General features: G+C 34.9%; 2 protein-coding genes across 8 annotated transcripts in view; both read right to left on the reverse strand.

Moving 5' to 3' along the window:
- Positions 1-2,933, reverse strand: part of LOC129002018 (neurabin-1) — a 68,345-nt gene extending 65,412 nt beyond the window's left edge. For all 7 annotated transcript variants that reach the window (XM_054429509.1, XM_054429507.1, XM_054429508.1 and 4 more), the window contains exon 1: positions 2,604-2,933. The gene's annotated coding sequence lies outside the window, so the exon portion shown is untranslated. The remainder of the gene's footprint in view (positions 1-2,603) is intronic.
- Positions 2,934-8,431: 5,498 nt separating this feature from the next.
- LOC129004096 (uncharacterized) lies at positions 8,432-15,470 on the reverse strand. Its single transcript, XM_054432490.1, has 2 exons — positions 15,271-15,470; positions 8,432-8,777 (listed from the first exon to the last, which is right to left on the reverse strand). Exons 1-2 carry the CDS (start codon positions 15,315-15,317, stop codon positions 8,495-8,497), a joined length of 330 nt encoding a protein of 109 aa, XP_054288465.1. The 5' UTR covers positions 15,318-15,470; the 3' UTR covers positions 8,432-8,494.
- Positions 15,471-16,572: the final 1,102 nt, after the last annotated feature.

Here is a 16,572-nt window from a genome sequence, read left to right on the forward strand (position 1 = left end):
TTGATATATATAGATGTAATGAAAATAATATTGTCGTAGAATTTTACCAATGTGTTAGACCTACTCTGTGACATGAAACTGGATCTCCTCATCGTCATCAAAGTTTGGTAATGCTGTTAATCAAGTCTTAGTTATTTATGTATATATTTATCTGTTGAACACCAACGGCAAACACCATTTTACATTAGTAAAAGCTACAGATAGCCAAAAATAATGAAAATTAAGCTGTCAATACAGTTGTGTTCATAATGTGCGACTCTTCTTTATGCACATTAAAATTAAAGTCACTCAAAGGAAGGTTCAGACTGTAGGATAGTTGAGGGAAAATCTCATATTTGAATTTAAGGAAATCTTGTGTGCAATTTGCCGTTTCAGATCAGGTATCAAAAATTTGCAAAAGCAAAATTTGAAAATTAATTTTATAGGTCGGCCGCTTAGAAAACGACCTCCTCCAGCATTGGTTTACCATTAGCGCGCAGGTCGTTGTCTAAGCGGCCGAACTATAGTTTGGTTATTTTAAAACTTAATAGGCTACACCACTTCCAGATAGAACTTTATTTATTAGCCTATAATTGTCTCTGTACAATTCATAAAAAATAACAGTTATGCCTAGGCTATTTTTTTGGCCTAGGTAGCTTGTTGATGTTTCAAAACTGGACCCTCATCATTCCTTGATCATTCATTGATGAGGTTCCTCATCATTGGGCTTTAAATAAATGATACTGCTACTAATGAAACGGCTAAATAATCTTAGACAGAAACAAAGCTAGAAACAGATCATCTCTCACCATTCTACACTCATCCTTCTCACTGCAGGACGCTAATCCCGGGATTTATAGATATCGAAAACCGACTTATAAAACTTATAAAAATGTATGACTAAGATTACCTATAAAACTTTAGATATTTTACAGCACGCTGCAGCGGTTATGTTCTAGGTTGGGCTATAATGAATATGTTTGTAAGACTTGCCTCGTTTTGGTATGAATCAAACGATACCAGATTCGAGTCATAAAAATTATGATAACTTAGAAACCTAACTTAACGGCCACAGCGCGCTGTATAAAGGTGGGCTCCGTACAATACGAAAGTAAGGCCTAGCAGTTATTTTGTCATTTGTTAGCTTTTCTTGGACAGAAAAAATGCAGCTCAACATACAACATCAGCAACTATAGGTACTACATATTTGTATCCTTTATTCATAGGCAGAGGAGGGTACACTTCCATATCTGTTGGCACAAACAACGGAATGAAAATATCTATCAATATATCGATTACCTATTCGATATATCGTTTGGATAGTTAACTTAGGTAAGGTTAACCTAACCTATCCATGATATATCGAATTAAAGAATCGAATAGGCCTACCGTAATCAATATTAGCCTACTCATTAGGTTGTTTGTGCCAACAGATATGGAAGTGTACCCGTAGAGGATATACGTGTCCGGTAACCGGACTTGAATTAGGTGTCCGGCAGTTAGGCACTGTCATAAACCTAACCTAAGTTAAGTAACCAAACTTGCTGATACATAATGAAAAAATCAAATGAAGGTTTTAATTCTGTTTATAAAATAAAATTATGAAACCCTCAAACGTTAACAAAAGACGTACAGTTAAGAAGAAATGGCATTCTAAGCAAAATCTTTGACAAAAAGTTAGTGGCACTGATGGGATTTGATTTAAGTTAGGCCTAGATAAGTTAAGTTAGGCTACGCTAATTTTTGCACATTAGCCGAGTACTCTATCCACTACACCACGAACACCGATGGCTGTAAGTTACATTGTATCGTTGTGAAAATGGTGTTCCGGGCCCCCACAACCCCGAGACTTCAATGCTGGATGCCTAATCCACATTCGATTACCGGATGCATACTCTGTGTCTAGGCCTATCATTTAAGCTTCATAAACTTAACTAACCTGAGTTAAATGCCGCTACACATTGTAGGCATAGGCCTAAGAAATGAAATGAAACGAAATGAAATGCTTTGAAATGAAATGAAATGTTTGATTTCCGTGAACATGATACATGTATGGAAAAAGTCAAATAAACTAAAACTAGGTTAGAGTACTAAAAAAAATTGCAAAAATTACATGATTTGTTTGTTCCTAAGAGTGGCGTGTGACATTTTAACTTAGGCCTAGGCCTAAACTTACCCTAGGCTACTTCAAAAGCCCTGTAACTTAAGCAGAAAATCATTAAGTTATTTAAACTGATTTTACTAACTTTAATTGAAAAGGCCTAACTTAACTTTAGTTTTAGAAACTAATATTTCGTCCGATAAGTTAATAGGCTACCTATTTATCGTAGAACCTTATGCGGAACTCTACTTGGGGATAAGTTAACTGCAGTTTAACCTTTAAGTTAATCGACATTATGCAGCAAGTGCCTAGGTCTAGGCTACAGTACTTTCATTCTGAAATTGAATATATTTATAAAAATAGGTTAGTTTAATAGATGAGCAGGCGGTACTGTATTGTAATGTTGTGATTTTGCCAAAATTTGGGCTAGGAGTGCTAGAACCTAAGTTAGGTCTAAAAGGACTACAAATAAACATATAACTTAAAAGTTATATAGCCTAAATAGATCAATTTATATACTTACAGAACATATGACTAGAATGAATTAATTACGAAGAGTCACAACTTTATTCTGGAATCACTAATCCAACAATGAAACAACTTTTGATATTATCACCTAGGGCCTATATCCTAGCTGGCACTTGTCACTTCGGTACACTTTCAACAAAGCCGAGATGAACTTCTTATATCACAGGGACAAAACGCTTAAATAAGTACAAAAATCAACATAATATGATAAACGCCCGAGTGTTTTATTCAACTTTTAACAAAAGATATATTACAAAACCAACACATAGGAGTGTTATTTATTTTAAGATAATTTTTACTCTACACACAAAACAACAGCAGTCAACAACCCGAAACGAAACTCACCGGTTTTGCACTCGCCAGGTGGCATTCACATCGCGATTGGACAAAGAGGTAGACGTACTAGAACAATCATATACAACATGTAACCAAAGAATATATATATTTATAATTACAGTATAATATTATACATCAGATTCTGCATTCATTTAAGAATAGTGGGATTCCACTGTCAACCACAGGAGCAGAGATAATGTTTTACTGTATTAAAATATATGAACTATCTCCTATTAAGCTCTAAAGGTAATCAAAAGTGTTATCTTACTACTTAGTCAATTGTTAAAGCTATTAAATTCTTGTATTATTATTGCGCAAAGTTTTGTTAGTATGCACCAAATAGAATATAAATGCTGTCGTAGTGTCGTATTTAGAGTGTTGTACGCACGGCCACCTCTAACTACTGGCACGGCCATCTTTAACTACAGGCACAGCCACCTTTAACTACAGGCACGTTATATTATCTGTGCTACAGGTCGCGGCCTGGTAGAATTGGCAACGTCACAAGTGGTGTTGTTTAGTGACAGACGTCCCATAAGATAACATGGCAGACAGGTTACATCAGCTCATTAATTCGCACTTTATTGATTTAAATTTATGAACATAAACTTATTAAAATATTGAAAATAAAACATACAGAATTGAAAACCGAAACAATATGGATTAAAAATCTATATCTGTACATTTTAAGCGGAGTCAATATTGTCATAGTCCAGTAACCAATCTTTCGTAAATGCACAATTCCATTAGCTGATTTCAAACAGCTGTTACAACCCTAATTGCAACGGCCCCACTTCGAACGCCGCGGCCAGGAGTTAAAGGCGGCCGTGCGTACAACACTCCAACACTTTAATCTAAATGTTTTGTTGAAGGAATATGCCACAGTAAATACGAAAAAAATGCCTGATTTTTGTTACGTAAAGAATATAGAAAGCACACTCTCCCTTTTAGTAGATGCATCCGGACTTACCAACACGAGGTGACTTCTTCTCCTATTGTAAATTTTGAGGCTCAATTTTCGTGTCTGTTCATGTCTGGTGACACTGATCACTATAGTGTCAAGTGTCGACGTAATTTTGTTCCTATTATTTTAGGGTTAATTTTATGATTTGTGCTTTACTGTTTATGGTTTATACAGTATAACTAGATGACGAGTTATTGTTAATGATTACTGATTAGATTACTGTATTTGGTTAAATGCGGGTTTAAATGACTGTAAACAATATAATAATTAAGGAACCAATTGTAAACAAAACACGCCTACATAGTGCAGGGGCGGAACCAACCAACAATACAATTTTGTCTTCAGCTGATCCATAAGGATATCATCAGTTTTATCACGGCCACCTTTGAGTTATGACCCAGTTTAGACTGTTTGTACGTACCATTAATTATCGGCTGGGAAGCCGGAAGCCAAGGGGAGTTAAGTGCTCACCTATTACCGTAATAAAAAGGTTGCCGGTTCGATCCTGAGAAAAGTCAGTAGCTTTTTGATGGTTAGAAACTGGACCCAGCTGTTTCCTGATCGAAACAGCTGGAGCTGACTGATCTTCTCTTATTCGGTAACAGTAACGCTACACACAACCATTATTCTACTACACTTATTCTTCACTCATATTTGGGTTATACATACCGGTACGCATTTAGGGGGGGACCCCCTCCCAATAATAAATAGAAAAAATTGACCTCTATGTGGTACCATCGGGGTATTTACTGGATATCATAGATGGGTAACTGAAAATATGGTTATTGATCACCCTTCATCTAGGAGCTCAATAAATAGTTAGGTACTGGCTTTGCTGTTGAATCCTCTCTCTTAGAAACCATTTTGGGATGTATTAACAGTTTAATTTCCACTGTCTCCAGTGACATAATTAGGAAATTTACTCCTAATATTGAAAGAAATCTTAAAGGTGTTGACCAATGTTTATCAAATAAAGCCTTTAACCATGGGTCCCATTGAGAGTGAAGTCACTTAGGCCCAGTTGTAAGGATAGCATGTGATAATCACCTATGTGCCCAAAAGGCAATTTGGTCAATTTATTAAAAATAGTCTCCACAAACTATTAAGTTAAAGTCCTTTTTTAAATTTTTGTCAAGATAGCATGAAGTGACATTTTTATTATTGATAACACCTTCAAAACCTTACAACTGACCTTTAAAAATGACAGTTGTGAATTCTCTGTAAACTGAATGAATTGGTAGTAATTGTGACCTACAGGATTGATTTATTTAGTATCTTATATAACTTAGAGTTAATCATATACTACCACAAAGTCTTCTTTCTACATCAATTAATTCCATAATGACCCCACTGCATCAAACCTACAGACTAAGCAAATTTCCATTAGTGTGACTTTATTTTTAATTGCATTTAATTCAATAACATTAGGTTTAACGAGCACCTAGGTTTGTTGCAACAGGGAGGGTAACAAAGTGCGTTTTTAGGAAAATTTTATTAGCTAACAGTAAAAAATGAATTAATCTGCCAAGTTTGATAAAAATATATCCATAAACAAGCAAATTACAACAGCTTACTTATCCTAAATATTATGAGTGAGTTTGGCTGTATGTATGTATGGATACAAGTAAATGCGAAAAATACTAAACCGACAAGGTTGAAATTTGGTATGATGATAGCTGACATTCCCAATTAACATATAGGCATATTCTTACCTCAAAAATCCTTTCAGGCTCCGCCCCAGTGGCTCTGGGGTTTCTCCCTTATGAGTATTCATATTTAAAAGGAATTGAAGGATTTTGTCAATTGTTTCAACGTTTCAACTGCACAAGTTAGTTCTATGGTATTAAATAGCATTAAAAAGTTTTAAGGCATACCAACGGGGTGCAGAACTATTATTTTTTGCATTTATCACAACACCTAGTTTGAACCAAATAGCAACAAAAAGCTGTGGTACACAAAATGAGAACTTTATTTTTTTCTATGGTTCAGGTGCGGTGGTAGAGCAGTATAGCTATGGTAGATGTGCTAAACTATAGCATACGTGATACGTATAAATTAAAAGAACCAAATTTTGAAAAACCATGTCCTCTCCCATAACTGCAATAAGCATTTTATACTAATTTGTCAACCCCGGGTACTCTGCTAGTTCTCCATAAGAATAATATGGGAATTTTAAATTTACAATTTTTCAAATTATCTCTGCAACCGTTGGGCATACATAAACGCTTTAATGTACAAACTTATTTCTTTTTTTAAGCTCTACCAAAATGGTTTAAAGAGAAATTATGAAATTTTGTGTTTTTAGCGTAAAAAAGGGGAGAAATCCATTTTCACCCCATAAAACCCCATTCCAAATGGTCCGCTTATGCTGGTTCACGAACTTGTTCTAATAAATGTAAATTTACATGTTTGTACCATATTTCATCAAAATCGGATCATTTTTGCTCGAGTTATCGCACTAGCGGACACACACACACACACACATATATATATCCTATATATGAATTTGAACGGATGGTGTTTTTGGTCTGTGGGGACCTTAAAAACGAAAAAGTAAATCGGTCCTGGGTCTAGGTCTTACCATGAGACCCTACGGTAATAGCTTATTCCCTATATAGGAAATTCGCTAAAAGCCAAAATTAGTTGGTAAATAAACGTGAGTTTCCTCCTTTATATTGCTTTTACATTCAAAATAAACTACACCGAGCTATGCTCGGTCCCCAGGTACTTTTTGTCTAAATAAGAAATAGAACATTTTCATTCTGTATATTGCTTTAAATAAAAGCAGTTATGTACTATTCTTTTTAAACTGCTATTGTTCTTAACAAGATTGAGTAGTACGGTATAGACTTAATTAATTTTTAAGTGAGTGAAAATTTAAAAACGTACGTTTTCAGGAAAAGCACTTTGCAAATTTTTTTCCCCTTTTTTCAAAACTTTTATTATTATTTTTATTTCATTAACATTTTAAGTTTCATAAAATGTCCATGGTAACGCAATATCTTTGGTAGTTTTCTTTTTAAAGAGCATCTTTAGTAGAAAAACACAAAATCCTGTCACGACCATAACGGACGTTTAAATGAATATTAAAAATAGTTAATATTATTTTTATAACTATGTTTTGCTATAAACTAATTTACTTTTATGACCATTATACAATAAAAAGGTCACTGAGCTTTTGGTATATTTGGTCTTTCTAGAAAAAAATTTAAAAAACTCAAAAAATAGAAAAAAGCCAATAAAATCTTTTTAAGTTTGTATAACTCCGAAAAAACTTACCTGAGACCCGAAAAATCGTTATGTTTGTATAGAGGTGTGCTTCTTTTGTGTATAAAACATTAAAATATGACGATATTTTAATTTTTGAAATTTTATGATAGAAATCATAAACGTGATGGTCAGGGACAAGCGGTACGGTCGTGAATTGTCTGGAATAATCTAAATCTTTCCAAACAATCCTTCAATTATACTGTTAGTTATAATAAAACTATGTGTTTCAATTGAACTAAACTGTTCAATTTACAATTATATTAAAGTTATTGTCACGACCAAACACACTATAATCCATAAGGCTGGATTGGTCGTGAAAAAAACCGCGATGGTCGTGAAACTTTGGTCGTGAAATTACGTGTTATTTGGCTCTGTTCTGGTGGTAGCCCTGCACCTCATGTTCGAGGATACAAAGTGGACTTCTAGGTTGATCTAGCAATTGAAATATCTTATAAACAAAAATTAACACCATGTCTACTTCATCGAATGACTATATACGGTCATGGACACACCAAAATTACAAAAAACACAATCTTTCCTTTATTAATCTTGTAATGCCTCCTTTCAACTCAAAACGACCGGCACTACAATCCTGACGTACACCCCAAACTAGTGTCTAAAACCAACTGACTCCATCGACGCCAGGCTTGCCACTGTCGTGCTCCAAAGTTGAAAATTTTTCCCAAATGGTCGTGACGCCAAATCGAGGGACAGACTTATTTTGTCATGGTAGTCAGTCTGCAATGACAATAAAATTATAATATACTCCTTTTTTGTAAGTTTAATAACCATTGATGACATAAAAATATGGCTTTATATATTTCGGCATGAATAATTAGTCTAAAAACAGCGTGAAAGTTGGAAAATGTACCCTAGGGACACGTCATGGTCGTGAATTTCGAGACTTTAAAAATACGAAAAAAATACCTAGAACCTATTTAAAACTAAATAAATGTGTGTAACATGCTACCCCCGTCCCAAAAAATATTAAAACACATAATAATAAACTACAAATCCAGTGTCTACGAAGTAAAAGGCCAGGGACATGAAAACGTACGTTTTTAAATTTTCACTCAAGTAATATCTGCTAAAATGCCAATATAAACCATTTTTTTTTGGTCCTGCTACACAAAATTCACTTTAGCTGAAATATTGATTTTAGGTAGGCTTAATCAATAACATTTGTTTAAAATAATTAGATGGGTTTCAAAACATTACAAATAATAGACTATTCTAAAGGGAAAAACCAAAAATGCTGTTACAAACTCAAATATATTTACTAATTACACAATATTCACAAAAGTAGTTAATTAATGTTAATGGGCCAAAACATGTCTTCCTTTCAAATATCTTCGCATAATTATCGCTCTACCAGCAGGAGTTTTCATTCTGTTCCAAAAGTTCATCTTTTGCCTTTTTTTCTCGCTAGGTCGAGGCCAGTTGTTTCTAATCTTTTTGTGTAGGCATGTGCGGATGAACGTAAGAGACCAAGCAGAAGATGCAATATTACTGGCACTAGGTACGATGGATGTTGTACCTGGGCTTGTAACGGAGTGGAAACTGTTCTGACCACATGGCGATCCAACAAAGTATTGAGCCCTGAAACATAGTTCCAAAGTTTCTTAGTTATTGGGCTTAAATTAGTGATGTAGAATTGTTTAAATCACGGTATTGTTTTTTTCTCAAAATAAATCTAATAAGGATAAATCATTTGATTTCCAATACAAAGCTTACCCTACAGTTTATTACAATATTTTTGGAAATAATACAGACCACTTACTTTGCAAGATGTGTGAAACAATTCCTTACTGTCTAAAAAACAAACAGCCTAGCTCAACTATAAAACTAATAGAATACATCACAGTTGCTCTCTGTGATGTTTGCTACAAGAAACTGTTTGTTCTAAATTAAACAGTAAAACAAAACAACCTTCAACAATATAACTAGGGCCGATTAAATATAAAAATAAAACATATAATTTTTGGGAATCATAGGGTTAAAAATCTAACTATATATATTTTAGGCGGCTCGTGTTTTATCCGATACAATGGTAAGCATTCTCGCACTGGAAAATTTAGGACTAGCCTACACCACTGGTTAAAATCTACCTTGCTATACAGGGTGAATAAAAGTCAAGACCCCCCCCTCTAATATTTTTCCAAGTAAATATACAGAGATATCCTTTTGGTGGTCGTGCAAGCTTAGCAGGAAGTTTCATTTGATGATTTTGAAATTTGTGAGAGTCCCCCCAAAAGGGGTTATTTGGGGGGTAACTCAAATATTTTAAATGTAAACCCCCTTCAAGTGACACCTCATTTTGAAGTGTTTACAAAAACTTATAATGGTGAAAACTAGAGGTCGCTATCTGTTCTCTATCCAAAATGGTAGCCCGTCAAATGTTGTAGAAAATCAATGGTAAAATTGGTTCGTAATGGTAATATTGGCTACCATTTTGGATAGAGAAGAGATAGCGAACTCTGTTTTTCACTATTCTTTAAGTTTTTGTAACCTCTTCAAAATGAGGTGTAACTTGATGGGGGTTTACATTGAAAACATTTTAGTTGCCCCCAAAATCCCCCCTTTTGGGGGGACACTCCAAAATTTTAAATGTAAACCCCCATTTTTTGATACTTTGTTTTGAAGTGTTTACAAAAACTTAAAAAATGGTGAAAACTAGAGGTCGCTATCTCTTTTCTAACCAAAATGGTAGCCAATATAATAATTTGTAACCTCTTCAAAATGAGGTGTCACTTGATGGGGGTTTACATTGAAAACATTTTAGTTGCCCCCAAAATCCCCCCTTTTGGGGGGACACTCCAAAATTTTAAATGTAAACCCCCATTTTTTGATACTTTGTTTTGAAGTGTTTACAAAAACTTAAAAAATTGTGAAAACTAGAGGTCGCTATCTCTTTTCTAACCAAAATGGTAGCCAATATTACTATTACGAACCAATTTTACCATTGATTTTCTACAACATTTGACGGGCTACCATTTTGGATAGAAAAGAGATAGCGACCTCTAGTTTTCACCATTCTTTAAGTTTTTATAAACACTTCAAAATGAGGTGTCACTTGAAGGGGGTTAACATTTAAAATATTTGAGTTACCCCCCAAATCCCCCCTTTTGGGGGGACACTTAAAAATTTCAAAATCATAAAATGAAACTTCCTGCTAAGATTGAACAACCACCAAAAGGATATCTCTGTATATTTAATGGGAAAAATATTAAAGGGGGGGGTCTTGACTTTTTATTCACCCTGTATGTCCGTGGTTTGATTGTGATATGCTATGGGCCCCGAGAGATTTTTGCGTCCCTCTCTACCTACCTTGTGGGGGTTGCGCCCCAGACAAACCTAAAAACTCTCTTGGGCCCGGACCCAATTCTTCCTTGCTAATGACATTAGCCAGCAATCAAATTTCTTTAACATCTTTAATAATATACAGTCTGTCATTCCTACATTTGAAAACTTATTCCAATTTATTAAGTTTTGGAAAAATCTGACGTGTACTACTGGTGGTACATGCAGTGATCCCCAAAACTTTGACGTGCGCCACGGGTGGTCACGGTTACTATGGTGATTGTACGCAACAAAATTACAGAGTCTTTGTGAGTGTTTTTACTATGTCTTGTTTGTAGAAGCTACATGAAACGTATCCACGGGAATATATAAACCAAATTCAGGTTACATTAATAATAAAACACCAAGTTACAAAAAAATTGGTTTATTTATTTCAACAAAATAACTTTTTTTTAATATAAAAAATTACCGGTAACTAAAAAGTCATTTTTACTACTTAAAGTCTGTTTTTTCAAAGTTAATGGATTGTAGGCCTACTTGTTTTCAACATGATGACAGGTCAACGTGTACCATGGGTGGTACACGTTTTAATTAGCATAATTAATTGTTATCTGGTTTTGTTACTGAACCTGCACAAGTAGTGTTACAGTTGATAAATAATTAATTGTATCTAATTATTCCTAAAAACCCACTTTGGTTGTTTTAAGTCTATGGTAATTTGTACACAAATTTACTTTAGACTAAATTCTCATTTGTGCACGACCGGTGGCCTCATCGGAGCGAACGTGTTAAGTAGGCTACCAGCTGATCTTTTATTTTGAAAGGTCCAGTCTTACCCAAGCAAGCTTGTTCGAATCTGACACCAGCACCCTGGGCTTTACTTGGACTCTCATTGCTGGTCACAGCTTATATGTTTAGGATATGATGGAAAATCAACACTCAGACTGCTAAGTATGAATCGTTTTCTGTAATTAGACTTTTCAGTATTATGAGTGATCAACCTTTGTTACTGTCCATCATCATCCAACTGATGTGAACAAAAAATAGCTGAACATATAATGTGTGATGGGTAGTGGAAGTTTAGAGACAGTCATATAAACATTTGCATGATTTATGCTGACAGGTCATTGATCAGTTTTGTTTAATGCGGTGAACAAAATTTAAGGGAATTTTTGTATGAGGTTCACATAGTGATTGCAGGAAATATTGCCGAGCTAACACTAGGAAGGACAGTGGTAAATCCTGGTGGTCTCGAACAAACCAAGGCACATGAAAAGTTTTGACGATTGAAATCACTATCTTAGGCCAGGGACACACTTACCAGCGAAACTGCCGGACACCGGATCTTGCGGAGCCGGAGAAAGTTGAGATACACAGGAAGGCATGGGGAAAGCCACACTTCTCCGGTTCGGCAAAACCGCTGGTCCAGCAGGAAAATGCTCCGGCAAAACCGCCGGATATTCTCTACTTCGCCGGACTGCCAGATCGGCGGTTTCGCCGGCCCAGCGGGTAGCGGGGCATTGTGTTATGGAGATGATGAACACACATACAGCCGGACCTGCCCCTATCCCCACTCTTCAGTCGTGGTTCAACCCTTTAAGGGTGGTGGTTGTTTTTTTTATTTTAGCGCAGTGTCTAAGTGGTGTATTAAGTTTTGTTTTGTTATTTAGTTAATTTACTTTTTTTTAGTCTGTTTAGTTTTCTATATCATCATGGTCGATATAGATATGGATTTACTTATTAGTTTGGTTCATGAGAAACCAGAACTTTGGGATAGATCTTTGGAAATTTACAATGACAAAAACAAAACGAATCTGGGAAGCGTATACAGGTGCCTGATTCTGGTGAAGATAATAGTACGGTACCGGTAGTAATTTATATTCGCCATATTCTGATGTCGGGGTTTAGTTTATTTGATACCACTCGCTTTTATTTATCGTCTCATGTTTGGCCTTCTCTCACATACTCTTTATTACGTACTCTTGTATTTGCACTTTAATCTTCGATAATAGCTCGACGAATGAGGGGACAGACATTCAAAAATAATTAAGAACTTATTTTGGCCATTCCTCAACAGTAAAAATAGAGTATAAAATGCTCCATGGAGCTGTCTGTTCATTTGTAGTCCTGTGTTCTCCAGAATCGGATGAACCCAAATTCTTCGGCGGTGTTTTCTCTTCCCTCTGTGGTAGATCAAACACAGCACGGCCAAGTTTTGAGGTCTTGACAGCACCATTTCTAAGACACAACTGATTCAGAGTTCATTGCACTCTATTAATGTCGCCGGCTCCGGCAAAATAGTTTTTGCCGGGACAAGTGTATTCTGACCCTCAACCTCCGGCGGTTCCGGTAAGTGTGTCCCTGGCCTTAGTTCAAATTTATTGATGCTCCCTGCCACCTTGTTTGAAAACAATGCGTATGTCCTTCTGTGATCTCTTTTAAGTCGAACCCCTTAGTTTTAGCAAACACAACTGTCAACTAGCAAATAGAGTTAAATTGTGATTGACTCTATCCCATAGAAAACTACCTAATCATGGAATTCTATTCAAACTTTTCAAGAGCGTCAATTTTCCCCTACATTGTTTATCAACCACAACTACTAATAACTCACAAGAAGGTAAACTACTACTAATAATCACATAGGTGCGGGAAGTACCAACTCATTTAATCATAGTCGTGGGGGAAGAAGGCCTACGGTACACGACTGGCATCAAATTTGAACTGGTTCGCTTGTCTTTGTACCTGGAGCACTGTGGAGACTTTAACCTTCCAGAGGTCACATCACGGAAGTAACCTCCATGAATGTTTTATTTTTCGCGATTATATTATTTTGAGTGGTGTCGGCAGTGTGAGTGTCACTGTACCTCACGCGCCTCATTCCTGGAATAGAGTGAAGGTCAAAACTCACCCCTACTATTTTATATTTGTTAGTTTTGTTCAGTTTTGTAAGAGGCTGGAAGTAACTTCCGTGTGCGCTCTGCCGATTCTCGTACAGCCTGGAGGCAACTTCCGTGATGCGACCTCTAGTTTAGTGTGTTCGTTGATTATTGCGTGTAAACTATTACTGTAAATAATTATTTTTTTACGATTCATGTCATTATTTAGTAAATATATAGTTTTTACAAGATTACAGAAGAAGTTAAATTTCGAATTGCAACACTCTTAGCCATGCTGAAAGGGAGAATTCACGAACGACGTATGTACAGAGCCATTTAGTATTAAGATACCCATTATCTTAAATTACTTAAAACATCGTGTATTGAGAGTGTTATCAATTAAAACCACATTATAGGACATTGTGGTAAAATTTAAATTAACTTCTTGAATATATTCTTGTAAAAGATTTCTTCATATACTTTTATGTTAGAAAATTTGATAGAATAATAGTTTAATTTTATATTTATAAAATCTAAATTAAATTATTGTACAATTAAGAGTTCACTAAACGTATTTTTGATGTTTAAAATTAAAAATAAAACTTAATTTGTGTGCTAAAATAAAATTTTACTTCATAAATGTTTGTTTTTATTGACCCGGAAGTAACCTCCGGGTGCGCCCTCTTCCGTTTTAAAAACTAATGCGCCCTCTGAAAGGTTAATTTACAGACTTGTTGTATCTAAGCAATATATTATTATTACCGGTACCTATATATATATTCCTATCAAAACTCTCCTAAAGTCAAGAATCTATTTTAACAAGTTCTCTTCATTAGGTTATTGCTAGCCCACATGTAATTGTTGGCCTATCTAGATGACATGCATGAAGGGTGGGGAGAGAAAAAATTGGTAAAGGTTGAAGTTCATTGATAAGTGTACATATCAAGCACCAAGCCAATTAGGTGGAGCTGAGCTTTTGTTTTTGCATCGGTGTCGCGATCATGTTTATAGCATCTAAGTTCGCCATAAAAAATTTATATGATGTGAAAAACAACAGAGCCCTCGCCAAAGGGTGAAAAATAATATCTGCCCCGGGTGCTAAGATACTTTATGCCACTACCTATTATGCTTTTGAGTACCGAAAAATACTAAAGGAATGCTTTGTCTAGGATTACTAATTATGGTGTCTAGGCTATAACCATTGTATTTTGTGTTAAGAAGTTATTAATGTACTTATATAAGTTAAGTGTATACTTAGGCTAGATAACAAAAATTATGATTTAGCACTCATCTTCATGTCTACATTTTCCCGTTCTTTATATATCAATCATGCATATCATTTTGTCCACTTACCACTGTTTATGTAGGTATATTTTATGTAACCTAGGCCTATATTTACCTTCTTGTGAGTAACAGTGTAAGCGTAAATAGGCCTAGGCCTAGGCTAAGATAGATATGTTTTAAGTGTTAGCCTATAAGACATTTCTTTTATTTAATTTTAGTACGGTAAATTAAATGACATGTACACTGCTGATCAAGAAGATATTTACCATACGATAGTGTCTAGAATGTTAGATGTGAAAGCTAAGAAAGAGTAGATTATTAAGTTAATCAAAATTAGGGTAGCCCAGTTTAGATACTGGGCTGCACTTCAGTTTACGTCCTACACTCAATCGAATGGAAAATATCGTTACATAGATTATTCGATATATCGATTATTTCATTTGGAACTTGACCAACTTAACCAAACTTAATATATCGAATGAAATAACGGTAGGCCTAATCTATAAGTTATATTCATTCGAATGAGTGTATGACGTAAACTAAAGTGCAGCCAGATACTGTACCCTAGGCCCTTAGTCCAAGAAAATGATTTTTTTTAGTTAGTATCAAAGGTATTTACTAAAATAACTAACCTCAAAATGTTCTTCACAACGAAACTTCTTATAAATGGAAGAGACATTTTTCCAAGTGGTTCAAAGCAGAACAATTATGTTGGTTTTTTTAAATTGAATTAACTTACACAAGCATATAGCATAAAGAGGTGGTGATTGAGTCAATAAAGCTAAATTTTAGACAACAAAATAATATTTGATCAACATACTCAGAAGTCAGAATCAGGAATTTAATTTATCAGAATCAGAATCTGTTTTTTTTTCTTAGGTTAGGTTTGCTAGATAGAAGCTGGCTTTAATTGTTTACAAGCCGCTTTCAATTTAGAAGAATCGCAGACATGAGCCATTGGTTATAAGTCCAAATTGACATGTAACTTTTTTTGCATGTTAAATGCCACCTCTGCAGCAAAACTAATATATTAAACTGCAAACAAATATACTAAAAATAAACCAATTGTGTATAAATTGAAACCCCCAACTAATTCGGCAACCTGAAGATTGTATAGCTCTGCGCCCGGAGTCATTTTTGGAAACAAATCTTAAATTATTATCAGTACAGTAGTTGAAACACAACAACATAAGAGGCCCCTAAAGCAATAGGGAATAAGTGATATTTTGTAAAAAAATTAGATAACTGCATGGTTGAACTGGAAATGTATCATTCTATTTAGTAGTGATGGGTGCTAAGCCATCCAGTGCTGCTTTCTAGTGGCAAAATACATAACCCCCAAGCGAAACATGACAAATATAATGTTTGGTTGAAAATAAATCCAAGCATACTTGTACCCCAACTCTACTGTGTAAGTATTTTCCCTTTCTATCTGTCATACTTTTTAGAAGTAAAGGGGTCCAAGTGTGTCAGATAAACTTTGGTATAGATAACAATATATAGATATTTTCAATAATTTTGAATATTTTTTTCCTGCAACGAGTAAACAATCTGCCAATGATAATAGATGTGAAAATATCATTGCAATTACAATGAAGGCTCAACTTTGAACTCAATTTACTTAAAACTTAATTTTTGTCACTTATACCCCTTTGCTTTTAGGGGCTTCAACCAGTTAACCAGTGAAAGCAATACTACATTTTACAAAACGTTAAGGTTCCCAAGTGAAGGACTGGAAGAGACTTAAAAACATAATCAGTTTTTTGGCGATTTAGAAATTTGTTTCTTGTTTTTACATTTTTTTAGCTATTTAAAGTTTAGCCAAATAAATACATCTAATCATAAACAATACTCATCGTCCTCTAGTTATATAGTCATACAGTAAAGCGCATATCATTAAATTAACCCTGGCCGTCACTAGCGCCTAGAGTCAC

Source organism: Macrosteles quadrilineatus, unplaced genomic scaffold, assembly GCF_028750875.1.
Source record: "Macrosteles quadrilineatus isolate MER2022 unplaced genomic scaffold, UCM_ALF_1.0 Scaffold_9__3_contigs__length_116548681, whole genome shotgun sequence".
Taxonomy (NCBI): Eukaryota; Metazoa; Arthropoda; class Insecta; order Hemiptera; family Cicadellidae; genus Macrosteles; species Macrosteles quadrilineatus.

Excerpts from the sequence above, each read along its gene's own strand:
- LOC129004096 (XM_054432490.1), bottom strand. The coding sequence starts at position 15,317 with ATGTCTCTTCCATTTATAAGAAGTTTCGTTGTGAAGAACATTTTGAG. Across the intron at positions 8,778-15,270 it reads GTTGTGAAGAACATTTTGAG|GGCTCAATACTTTGTTGGAT; the intron begins GTTAGTTATTTT and ends ACTATGTTTCAG.